General features: G+C 42.2%; 1 protein-coding gene across 1 annotated transcript in view; it reads left to right on the top strand.

The window, feature by feature from the left end:
- The window catches only part of LOC122798197 (tetratricopeptide repeat protein 21B-like), a 1,733,894-nt gene that overhangs the window by 170,236 nt on the left and 1,550,206 nt on the right, over positions 1–13,452 (top strand). The window contains exon 3 of the mRNA XM_044066946.1: positions 5,276–5,386. Within this exon, the coding sequence (XP_043922881.1) occupies positions 5,276–5,386 (111 nt within the window). The remainder of the gene's footprint in view (positions 1–5,275; positions 5,387–13,452) is intronic.

Genomic DNA, 13,452 nt, shown 5'->3' with positions numbered 1-13,452 from the left:
AGGGACAGCCTGTGCTCAAAGAGCCCTAGACATCCCCCCCGAGGAACAACTGGTTTGCAAGCACCCCCCCGGAGAGCCCCACCAGAGAGGTACCTCTCAAGCATGCATGCAAGAGGAGGCACTTGGACTCCCCCGAGTCCCTCACTGAGGACATGGACTTAGATGATGGAGAGGGTACCTGTAGGTCACCTCCCGAGGATGTCTCCTTTGGAGACATCATGGAGGTCCTGCATCAGCGGGGAGGTTGGTCTGCCCCCAAACCTTCTTCTGATGAGTCTGTGTTCCTGGAGGCTTTAGGCATGGGCCCATCTACTTCCTAGGTGTCCCCTCCCATGGATACTTTGGTGGATCTGGTCACCTCGTGGGCATGGAAGAAACTGGACACCATGGAACCCATCCCAAAAAGGCCTGACAAGATCCTAAGCCCCCCCCCCCCATAGATAGCCCAGCTTGGAATAAGGGCTCCCCTGTAGACGCCATGGTGGTAACAGCAGACACTAAGAAAGAACTTGCTCAGGAGAGTTCCTCGGTCGACCCTCCTGATCGAGAGTCATGGATGATGGACCTCCTAGGGAAGCGGGTGTACGCTTCAGTTACATTTTCGATTAGGGAGCTGAACTATTTGGCCCATGTCACCAGACTCCAACATGACCTGGTAAAGAAGCTGGTAGAGTCTCTCCCCCAAGTCCATGTCACAGGAGGACAAGGCTTTGTTCATGAGGATGGCCACTTTAAAAGGAGTATCTAACACATCCATGCAACTCCTCTCCCATGCTATGGAAGGAGCGGCTTGGGCAGCTGAGTCCAGCGTTTCCATGAGGCGTAACGCCTGGCTTAGGTTATGTCAGTTTTGCGAGCCCTTCAAGTCGTTGTTTGCCAATGCCCCTTATGACGGCTCTACACTCTTTGTTAAGACCATCAAGGAGACATTAGTCCAGAGTGAGAAGTACGGGAAGACACTGCCTGCCGTCGGGATAACACTGTCTGCTGTCGGGATCTGCTTCTCTAACCCTCAAAGGTCCTTTTCCCGGAACCAGAGAGGGCAGAAGAAGATGTGGTTACAGAACTCACAGTATTCCGGGACACTCAGGGCTCTTCTTCCCCCAAGGCAGAGGGGGACGGAATGGCCACCGGCCCAGAGGCAGAGGGGGTCTGCAGAACTTCAGGTCTCAAGAACCTTTCTCGGATAGACCCGGGCAGCAACCCTGAGAGGTTGCCCGACTGCTCTACTCTGTAGGCAGTCGGGGCACGATTGTCCTTGCACCAGTGGCATGGGAGTCCATAACAACAGAGCACTGGGTGCTTCAAATCATATCCAGAGGATACTCTGTCCCCTTCGTGGGTTTCCCCATATCTCCCAGACACCTCCCAGATGTACCACTCACGCAAAGGGAGGCAGCAGCACAGGAAATTTCCAAGCTGCTAGAAAAACGAGCCATTGAAACCGTCCCCCCAGATGAGTCTGGCTTGGGCTTCTACTCCAGGTTCTTTTTGGTGCCAAAGAAAATGGGGGACTTAAGGTCTATTCTGAGCCTTTCTACCCTGAACCTGTCAGTTGCCAAAGAGAAGTTCTGGATGGTCACATTACAGTCCATCATGCCATACCTGCAAGAGAGCGACTGGATGTGCTTGTTAGACCTCCAGGATGCTTACTATCACATAAAAATGCACAGAAGCTCCAGAAGGTTCCTCCGCTTCTGGCTAGGAGTCAATCAGTACCAATTTTGAGCCCTACCCTTTGGTCTCACCACAGCCCCCAGGTGTTTACCAAAGTAATGGCAGTGGTAGTGGCTCACCTGAGGCTTCAGGGGATTCAGGTCTATCTGTACCTGGATGATTGGCTCCTCACTGCTCCCACCAGGCGTCTACTTTCTCAAACCAGGGATTATTTCCTGACTCTTGCCCTGCATTTGGGGATCACAATCAACACATCCAAATCTCTACTAGATCCTGTACAGACTACATTGGTGCCAGGATAGATACTGTTCAGTGCAAAATATTTCTGACCTCGGAGAGAGTACAAAACCTGAGGATGCATGTCTCCCTGATCTACCTTTCTCATCTTCCAACGGCAGAGTTGGTGTTGAGGGCCCCAGGATCAGTGGCGGCGACCATAACTCTTCTTCTGTGTGCTCGGTTACACATGAGAATTCTACAGTGGACTCTAGCTGTACAGTGGTCCCTGTTGGAACTGCCATTGACATATCCAGTTCAACTCAGTCGAGTCTGTCGTTCGTCTCTCGTGTGGTGGATGAGCTCTCTGGACATTTTGGAGGGACGACTCTTTGTTCCAGCCCCGTCCCAAACCACAGTGACTACAGATGCCTCCCAACTCGGGTGGGGGGGGGCATTGTTCGGGCAGGACAGTCCAAGACCTGTGGTCCCCCATAGAGACCAGCTTGCATATAAATGTCCTAGAGATGAAGGTGGTCCTTCTAGTGTTGCAGGCCCTTCATGCCTTTCTTCTTCTGGAGACAATTGCTATTCAGTCAAACAACATGTCAGTGGTCTGGTATATTAACAAGCAGGGAGGGACCGGATCTTATCCCCTTTGTCGCGAGGCCATGAGAGTGTGGGAATGGGCGATCTCCATCGGTTGCTTTCTCAACACAACGCACATTCCGGGATGATCCAACATCCTAGCGGACAGGCTAATTCGGACCATTTTGATGCCTTATGAGTGGTCTCTGAATCTGTCAGTAGCGGAACAGATCTTCAGCGAGTGGGGTCAGCCTTGCTGCGATCTCTTCGCATCTCCTTCCAACATGAAGTGCAGCAAGTTTTTCATTCTGAACCCCCTGTTGGGGGAGTCCCCTAGAGATGCTTTAGTTCATGCTTGACCTCCCGGTCTTCTGTATGCTTACCCACCAGTACCTCGCATTCTGAGGTTTCTACAGAAAGCTCGTCATCTGGGGAGCAAAGTGATCCCCATTGCCCCATTATGGCCTCGCCAGGTATGATTTCCCTTCCTTTGGTTTCTTCTTCTGGGTCTACCTTGGATCCTAGAACCCATTCTGGATTTAATTTCACACCCTTTGGGGGTGCCTCATCTGAATCTGGACAGCCTGAAGCTTACAGCTTGGCTGCTCCAGTTCCCGTGATTGCTAGGACTCCTGGACTATCCTTCTCAGTTAAATCTATTTTGGTGGCTGCTCATAAGTCTTCAACCAGGAAGGTTTATCGCAGCAAGTGGAAACGTTTTTCCTTTTGGGCCTCTCAAAGGAGTTTAGACCCTTTCACGGCTCCTATTTCCGCCATTCTTGATTTTCCAGCTGATATTTTTTAACACAGAGCTAGTTCTTCTACTGTCAAAGTTCAGTTGGCTGCCATCTCTCATTTTCATGTGGGTGAGAATTCTGCCTCTTTAGCCTCTACCAGACTGTGTAAAGCCTTTATCAAAGGCACATTTTTGTTACATCCCCCGGTCAAAGATCCTGTTCCCCCATGGGACCTTACTATGGTTCTTCAAGCTTTGGTCGCTCCACCTTTCGAGCCTGCCGCAACTGCAGATCTGAAATTTTTATCTTGGAAAACAGCTTTTCTGGTGGCTATTACCTCTGCCAAAAGGGTTTCAGAATTACAGGCCTTGTCCATCAAAATTCCTTACATGATTTTTCACAAAGATAGGGTTTCCCTTCGAACCAATCCATCCTTTCTTCCTAAGGTAGCATCACCAGTCAATATCAATTAGACAATCAATTTGCCTGTGTTTTTTCCTAATTTTACTAACAAGATGGAATACAAGCTCCACATGTTGGATGTTCATAGACAGTTATGATTCTATTTACACAGGACAAAACATTTCCATAAATCTGATCAATTGTTTGTATCCTTCTATAAACCCTTTTTGGGGAAACCTATCTCCAAGGTCACTATAGCCAGATGGATTTCTTCATGCATCCTGCAGGTCTATAAGGACAGAGGCATGTCTCCTCCAGGTCAGGGGAAAGCTCATTCCACTAGGTCCATGGCTATGTCGGCCGCCTTTTGGTCTAGAGTGCCTTTGGATGATATTTGTTCTGCAGCTACTTGGTCCTCATCTCATACGTTTATTTCTCATTACAAATTGGATTTGACTTCCAGAAGGAGAGCATCCTTTGGTTCCGCAGTGCTCCAGAATATCCTTCCATGAGGGCTTCCCAGGTGTTTTAGTAGCTGGGGACTCTATCCCACAGGTTGAAGACAAAATGAAGTAAACTACTTCAGATAAAGAAGTTATATACTCACCATAGTATTCCATCTGAGTAGTTGTACTTCATTTGTCTTCAACCATCCGTCCCTCCTTCCCCGGACCTTGGCATATGATCAGCCTACGGGCTGCAGTATATGTCACAAGTCAATCTTTCAGGTCGGGTTCTCAGTATAAAGTTCAGCAAACTCGATCTGGGGATGAAAGGCAGTGGAGGTGTATTATGGGTAAGGGGAGGAGTTTGGAGCTCTGAGCTGATGCTAGTAAAAGTTGCTGGCTTGGATCCGATACGGATCCGTAACCCACAGGTTGAAGACAAATGAAGTACAACTGCTCAGATGGAACGTTATGTTGAGTACATAATTTCTTTTAATGTTCTTTTAAGAGCTTGTTTTTAATTGATTGATTTTCTTGATTAGTGGATTTTTTTAATATGAGTATATTAGTTTTTTATACATTGGGACTTTTCATTCTGAGGAAGGCCTCTGTGAAAGGTCGAAAGCACTTAATCTTTTTTGTGCTATTAAATTTCTTTTTGCTTGTCTTAGTGGAGTTCTCTTTTTCTTTTTGTTCCATCAGAGTGATTTTTATGTTTACTTTTTGTTTCACTCATTTGGAGGCTATTTGAGTAGTTTTTAAGGTGCTTCATGTACTTCTCATATTTTTATTATAAGATTTATTCAGCTGGTCATTGGAGCATTTGTTTATGCAGTTGTTCTGTTAGTTCCTTTTGGGCACAAAAATATTGAAAAGGCTGAGGTCCATGATGCACAGTTTTGTACCTGGTTTACCCTCAGTAATGGCCACATTATGAGATTGCATCCTTTAGGCCCTTTTCAAGTTGTATTACCCAAACATGTAGCCAGAAGGCTGACAAGCACCTTTGGGAGTCTTTCTAATCAAATTATAGTTTACTTCAGCCTTGATTATATTCTGTAAAAATCTAGTGTTATGATGAGTTTCCTCACACAACTGTGCTTTAAGTCTGATATGTACTAAACTGTATTTACTTTCTACAAATATATATTACTTTCTATAGGAACATGATACTAACTTTGGAAACTTTCTTATTTTGAAAATGTGTAGATCGAACACAAGAAGCTATCAGAGAGCTGGAGTCTGTCAGAAGGAACCCTGATGTTTCTTTGTGTTCTCTCATGGCCCTTATCTATGCACACAAGAAAAGTGCAATGGTTGGTAAGTACCTTACCAAATCTTTATAGGCATTATTTTTTTTTTTCTTAGCTCTGCCCTCCTCCCAACCATCAAACCTCCTCCTTGGCTGCTTATTTGGTCTGTTTGTCCCCCTTATGTGAGAGCCCTTAGGAGTGAAGACCAAATGAACCAACAACAGTGCCATCATCCACATGGGGATGAAGGCTTTTTCTTTATAGCCTAAACACCCCATGTATACCCAGTGAGCATTCTTCCCACCAAGTATGCAGTGAGTGTACCATGGGACTGCCAGTCACATCTGTGGGGATTTAATCCTGCAGATGATCCCACCACGATCTAAAACATCATATCATGCATTTTTATCTAGTCTCCACTGAGAAAGTTGGTGCACTTAGGATCATAGGTTTATGGATAATTACTCTGCTAACTACACCAGAGGGCTTTTTAAAGTCTAGTCATACACCCCAAAGATGAGAATTGATAAACAGCTTTAGTGTTATGCCAACACAAAATTCCTATGCAAACACCTAAACCCTATGCCATAGATATGTTTCCCACCTATTCCCCAGACAGAGGTTATAGGCTCCACCCCTTCACTCCTCTTCTTCCACAGCAACTTTGGTCAGCTCTAGCATGTGTTCTCGCCATTAAATGAACTCAGGTCACCAGAGTTGCAGTCAGGGCTTGCTAAATCTTTATATTCATTAGTTACATTTATTATGAAGACAAACTATTCATGAATAAATTGATCATCAAGTAATAGAAAACATGAGTGCCTTACCACTCTCAACTGTGTTTTAAATGTAGTGCACACTGTGATATTGGAAAATACAATAAAGCACACATTGATCTACATATCATTGTATTGTTTGTATTTTACTGTTTTTATATCCAGAGCTTTCAGATACCATTCTCCTCACAATGTATGTTTCTGCCTTTTCTGTCTAAATAAGTACTTATCCCACTGCAAAATACCCTTTTTTCTGATCAGATTTGTAAACAAACCTTGCGATTATGCTGACATGGTACATGTACTTAGAGTGTTGATCATACACAAGAATTTCATAACAGAAGGAATATTACAGAAATATCTCAGGCAAGTTTCTTTCTGATAAGTTGAGCTCTGTCATTTTTTTATTTAGGTTCATAGGTATATACTAGGCTAATGATCAAAGTGTCCTTTTTAAGCCTGGTCATGCATTCCAAAGGAATCCAAAAAGTTTGTTCCATGAGAATTTGTACATCCAGAAACATGGCGTGGCTATGACATCTTGTGCCAACAGCTACACCAACTTAGTTATGGCTCATTGGGAGAAAGAGATTCTGTTTGTTCTACCTAGGTTCCAGGGATATGTCATTTTCTACAAACGTTTTGTGGACAATATCTTTTTTCTGTGGACAGGCAGTAACAGAGAACTGTACACTTTTTTTGAAGAAGTTAATTCTCTCACACATTACTTGAAATTTACCATGGCAGAATCAACATCTAGGATTACTTTCTTAGATGTATTTATAGAGAGGTTAAGCAGTGGTAAATTGAATACGGGTGTCCAGAGGAAATCTTGTTATAAGAACACATTGTTACATAGGGGTAGTATGCATCCTAAGTATGTTTTTAAAAACATCATTAAGGGACAAGCTATTAGGGCATCTAGGCTTAATCCCACACAAGAGGGCTATGAAAAGGAATTGATGGACTTAAAAAAGAAAGATTAATAGCTAGGTCATACAAATCCGATGAAATCTCTTATGGGACCCAAGAAATTGAACATAATGGGATTGATGTAGCTTGTCCATATTTTTCTGATATGGGCACTAATACATATCGAACGAGACAAGGACTAATGCCAACTACTAGTACTGAGCATCCTGTTCAGAAATTCCCTCTATTTTTTACACATGATGTTGGGAATGTTAAAGATCTTATTCACAGACATTGGGGGGTCTTGACTGTTCATCCATGCATTAAATAGGTAGTAGGTGACAATCCTCAATTTTTATTTAGGAATAAGAAGAATTTACATAAGATTTTGTGTCACCCTAGGATTTTTGAATCTGATAGTATTGATTTTGAATTTAAATGCACATCCCCATGTAATAGTTGTAACTTCTGCAATTTCATTTTTGAAAATAACATGTTTGTTCATCTGGTCACTTCTCAATGCTTTATATTTGGTGTGGAAGCTAACTGTAACACTGAACATGTAGTGTACCTTGCTAGGTGCACTTCCTGTCCTGCCTTCTATGTCGGTAAAACTGACAGAAGGCTTGGGGACAGGATAAGAAAACATTTATATCAAATACGCATTAAATCTAGTACCAGTGCATTGTCCAAGCATGTTCTTGAAACGGATAGTTTACATACATTTAAGTTTATGGCCCTTCAAGTTAATATTCCCAGTATGAGGGGAGGAGATATTAGAAATTATACTGAAAGAATCAAGATGAGATGGATCATCAGACTTAAGGCACATATTAGCCCAGCTCTGAATGACAAAATCTCTCTTAGACTGGTTCTGAAGAATAGGAAGTTAGTTGTGAGATAAATAATTGTTTGCTATTTAATTTTGTATTTTCCTTATACATGAATTTCTAGTACAAATTGTTGTTATTCAGTATTTTGATATGTTATGTAAGAAATGTTTTTTTTATATTTGTTTGAGTTACATTTCTCTTTTAAAGCATATTTTAATGTAGGCAATGATGTCATTGATTATTTACATAATTAATAGGATATATAAGGAGAAGTAATAGTTGCATTTTTTGTTAATGGTCTGAGGAAGCCTGTTGGTGAAAGTGCTTACCTGCTTTGTATCCAGAATAAACTTTTTTTGGACTTTTATGGAACGTCTTTTTATTGGACCTATCTAACTAGCTGTAATAGTTTTCAGCCTGTTTATGTGCATGACGCTATTCTGCCTAGGTTTGCTCCTTTGTCACAATTTTTCCTTTATCAATATTACAGAAATACCTCAAGCAAGTTTCTTTCTGATAAGTTAAGCTCTGTGTCATTTTTTTTTTATTTAGGTTCATAGGTATATACTAGGCTAATGATCAAAGTGTCCTTTTTAAGCCTGGTCATGCATTCCAAAGGAATCCAAAAACTTTGGTTCCCTGGAGGCTATTTTTAGGGGTATGTGAAAGCTAAGGCATGTGTGATCATACATTTACAGGTTGCCTCTGTTCATTAGCGACATAGGCAACAGACCAGGGGACAATGTCTGATTTCCCATCCGCTGGTCCAGGTTATGCTTGACTAGGGTCAGGGAAAAACTCTGCTTCACATGGAGGTGAAGCCTGCTCCAGAAAAGTGGTATTCTCCGAGACACATACCTGTCTCTCCAATATGTCCTATTTGATTTACTATCAAAATGTCACAAAACAAATGAATTCCTAGTCAGAAACACGAACAGAATGCGCAAATGGAAAATAAAGTCTGCTTACAACATCGACTCATATACCTGACAACTACAGAGTCAATGTTAATGTCGAGCACAAAAAGATACAGTGCAAAAATTACATCACGTCTTCGCAGGGAGGCAAGCCCCCCTGCACCCCCACACCCCCTGCTAACTATATATTCCAACTCTGAGATCGCACTACAGTGAGGAAAGGGATGAATGTCCCAAGCCACACTGTACTAAGATGTGTAGCCCTTAGATTGACTTCTTATCACCGAATGCACAGTGGCATTCACTGATATGAACTACTGATGCTCACCAGCAAGGCAATCGACCATCAGTCATCTGATATTCCATTTGCAGAACATCTGCACTTGGCATTTTGATAGTAAACCGTCCTATTTATGTCACAAGCAATGTTTAAGTTCTTGGATCAAATAGTTCTGATGCTGTTTGTTTTGCAGATATGCAAGAGGTCCATCAGAGTGCGATCCTGTGAAGCCTTGTATGACAGACATAGATCACCCCTCAACAGTCAGTAGGAGACAGAGTATAGAGACAGGGCTTTGACGTGACATAGGACATGTTGTAAATGCCTTGTATTCTTTTTGTGATGAACATCTGTGAATACTCCAGTTGTTGCTTATGCCTGGTCAGGTATATACTGAAGGGAGCATTGTACTCACTGATGGGTCTAATGAGGGCTGAGTACAATAGAATGATGACTTACTTGGACCTAGATGCTATTGCTTATAAGTTGAGCAACATAAAATGATTTCCTTACTATCTTAGGCACATGTTGGTCGAATATCATGTTACTGTACACATATGCCCCCAAATCTCTGACTACTAGGCATTCCCTTAGGGGTGTGTTATGAGTGAGATAGTTTTCTGAGACAGCTGATTTTCCAATGGGTACTCTTATGAATTTATTGGCAATGAGTTTTAAACCATGTCTTTGGCACTAGTCATTTATCTTTATTAGCCCTTCCTGGAGGATATTAGTGTCTGGGGGGATTCTGTGACTGCCCACAGTTTGCAATCATCTGCAGACTTGATCAGCCATAGGCCCTTGTTGTTGGCCTTCATTTCTGAGAAGTAGATACCAAAAAGGAGATGACCCAGCACTGAACCCTGAAGGACTCTACTATTGTCTGGCATCTTTGTTGCAGGTGGACTCCACATTTTAGCTTCCTGAGTCATATCTGAGAGCCAGTTGACAATCCACCGTGTAGCATAGGGGCTTATACCTAATTCAGTGAGTTTGTTTACAATGCTCAAGTAGGATATTTTATCATATGCTTTGGACAGATCAAGGTAGGCATTGTGCACTGTTTTGCCCTCTTGCATTGTCTTGGTGACCTTCTTGGAGAAGTCTACCAGACTGAGTAGATATGATCATGCCTTGACAAAACCGAACTGGGTTGGATCTAATGTCTGGAGGTTCTCACTGTTATTAATCATTTCCATGATAATTCTTTCCATGGCTTTGCATATGCGATTAGTAGGATTAATGGGTATGTAGTTTTCAAGGTCTGTAGAAGGCCTGCCTTTATGCAAAGGGATGACTGTTGCAGTTCTGTATTCGCATGGCATGAAAACTGACTGGAGGCTGTGGTTAAATAGTGATTCCAGTGGATCTAAAAGGCCACGTTTCATGCTATACAGGAGGCATCCTGGAATATTATTGGGGTTCGTCGATACAGTATTCTTGGCCTTGGAGAGTGCATTTGGGACCTGTACTGTAGTGGTGGTTGAGGTGGTTATGTTCAATGGGATTTCTTGAACAATGACCAGGAAAGGGGGGTGAAATTGGAGCTGAATTTGCCATCCAATAGAGTTGTCATAGCTTCCAATTCTGTACAAATGGATCCATTCACATTTAGCTCTGCATATTGTTGTTTACAGACTTTGAGGTTACATAGTTAAAGAAAGCCTTGTGGTTGTCCTTGACCTGGTAGGCTATTTTTCTCTCAAAATTAAATTTGGTAGACCTGATTTGTCTTCTGAATTGTTTGCTTATATTCATGACAGAGTTTTTATTCTGCTGGGTGCTGTTTTTCTTGAATTTTGTTGTGACTTTCTTGCTTTTTTTGTTACATCCTATTGATGTTTGGATTCCATCAGGTTGGCTTTTTTTGTAGTTAGTTTTGTGCTTATTTCTGGTAGGCACAACTGTCTCTAAGCATTTATTAACATGATTGTATACAGTATTTGTGAACAACTCTACATAGACAACTGTGTTCTCAGGGTTTTGGAAGGCTTGAAATTTTGTCAGGTTGTGACTTAATAATAAGAAGTTTGTCTTAGAATAGTTCCTAAATGCTACAGGATTAGCTGTGGTCACATGTTTTATTTTTATTTCAAAGGAGGCAGCTTCGTGGTCCAGCCTTATCAGAGAGTACGTTTCTGGGGGGGGGGGCATTCTCCCATGTTTGTGAGGACCAGGTCAGGTATGTTTGTTCCCCTAGTGGGGGTATTGACTATCTGGTCCAGGGTGTTAGTGTTTACAAAATCCAGGAATTTATGTTTCTGCAATTCTGGGGTCATGTATGATTCCCATTTTATAGTGGGGTTAGTTAAAGTTGCCCATGAATACGGTATTGGGTTGAATGGTAAGTGTTTCTGGTACAGTATGAGTTATGGGTTTTGTGATGATATGGGCAAGTGCCAGCATAGCCAGCTGGAGTTCTGTAAAGAAAGATACGTCCTTTGAATATCAAACTGATTTATACAAGATGCTTGTGTTACAAATGTATTAGAACTGAATGTCATTTGTATATCAAACTGATTTATACAGATACTTGTGCTGAAAATGCAATTGTGATTTTTGCTTGTGTTAAAATGTATCAACCGTGCACCCTGCTGAAATGAAAAGAAATGTACATAGATGTTTTAATAGAGGATACTGGGGCAGCAATGGTTAACCAGCTAGCTTGCTTTAAGAAAAATAACGGAAATGTAACTAAGCTGTTACCATTGAGACAGCACCCACAGTGCTGAATAGGACCGGAGACGCTAGATCTGGGAAAAAGTCTTTCTTCATTAGCTCAGTAAAAAGAAGGGAAGCTCCAAGCACTGCCATAAACATGTGGATGTGTATTGTAGCCATCTATGCTAAATTCCTGACTCAGCATCAAAGGGGAATACTGTGAGAACCTACAGTCAGGTGACCAGATGAGGTCATTCTGCCAGCCCTCTTTGAAATTATATTTTAGATATTGCAAATAGAAGTCTCAGAGTATTGAGTATTCTGTTTTGGGGAAGCTGACTAGAAAGATCCTCACCTACAGCATCTTGCCTTGTGGTCGGTAGTAAGTAACTTAACTAGGGAAAGATAATTCTTTCAGACTAGTCAGGAATATAGTGAAGCTTAGTTTAAATATATTTTTTTATTTGTCTGGGCCTGCCCATCAATGTTCTTTTCAATATTTCCTGTGGTTTGAACTCTGTGGTTTACTGTGAATATACATTCAGTATTTTCATGCTCTTTCATTATTTGTTATTAAATATATTTAAAACTTTTATTGTGGCTGTTCCTTGTAGAAAGTACTTAACCTTTGAGAGTATTTATTTGGTGACACCATGTGTGCCACACCAGAAGGCCTAGCCGTTTTGGTCAACTACTACCATTTGTATTGGTATACATGCTACAAAGTATAATTGGACACCCCTTGTTAAGGGCCTTAAGAGTAGCTGATTTTGGACTGTCTGGTGGCAGTGATAACTACCTTATACTCTGGAGAGAAGGGGGCACAGCAGGTAAATCTAAACTAGCCTTTTCAAGGTGTGTGTGTGTGTGTGTGTGTGTGTGTGTGTGTGTGTGTGTGTGTGAAAATTATATCTTAGAGTGTGTGTGTCAGCTGCTTGGAGCAGGGACATGAAGCACTGGTTTCACAGAGAGGGTGCTGAAGGACTTGGTTTGGACACCTGGCTGAAGACCTAACCCTACAGCTGTATCAGTGGGGGGTCTTATTGTAGACCTGGATGGAGACAGATGTAGAGAAATCCAGACCATGGGCTGAGTGTGTTCCCTGTGTGCTCTTAAGGGAAATTGTACTTGATGCACAAAGGTATGCATCTGGAAATACTGAGTGTATCCATTTGTGTTCCAAGTGCACATCCCTATCCAGTGTCACTGGTGAGGATTCAGGATCCTTGATTACTGGCCCAGCATGGGAACATCACATATTGGTAACAGTGGTCAACATCACAAGTTTCATGAGTCATAGAGGGGGACCTATAGCTAGAAAGAATATGGTTCGGGACTTTGCCTATGGTAATTTGGACATGGACAAGTTCAAGCTCGCCATCCTGTTTAATCATCTTTGTGGTGACCTTATTAATGTAAATTGAGACACCTCTAACTTTTCCTCCCTGCCTGTACAGTAGCTGACTTAAATATGTGGAAAGCTAAGCTTTTCATTGCCAGGGTGCTCTCCTTGGCTTTAAACCATGTTTCTGTAACTACAGAGATGTCTGCAGTCTCCAGTGTGAGGAGAGCTTGGAGGGAGTCAAGTTTATTGTTTAGATTCCTGCCATTGAGCAATAACACCTTTAGAGTCCCTTGGGTTTAGTTTACTAATTTGGAAAATCTGTCAGTTTGGCATTGTGGGGGAGGAGAATGTCCCAGAGGAGTCAAGTGCAGACCATCATTGGCAAAATAATGTAGTGTGTCGACCATAT

This window comes from Protopterus annectens, chromosome 3.part1, assembly GCF_019279795.1.
Source record: "Protopterus annectens isolate FY-2018-M chromosome 3.part1, PAN1.0, whole genome shotgun sequence".
NCBI lineage: Eukaryota > Metazoa > Chordata > Ceratodontiformes > Protopteridae > Protopterus > Protopterus annectens.
Note: the sequence above shows the minus strand (reverse complement) of the source record. Positions and strands in the feature narration are given on the sequence as shown.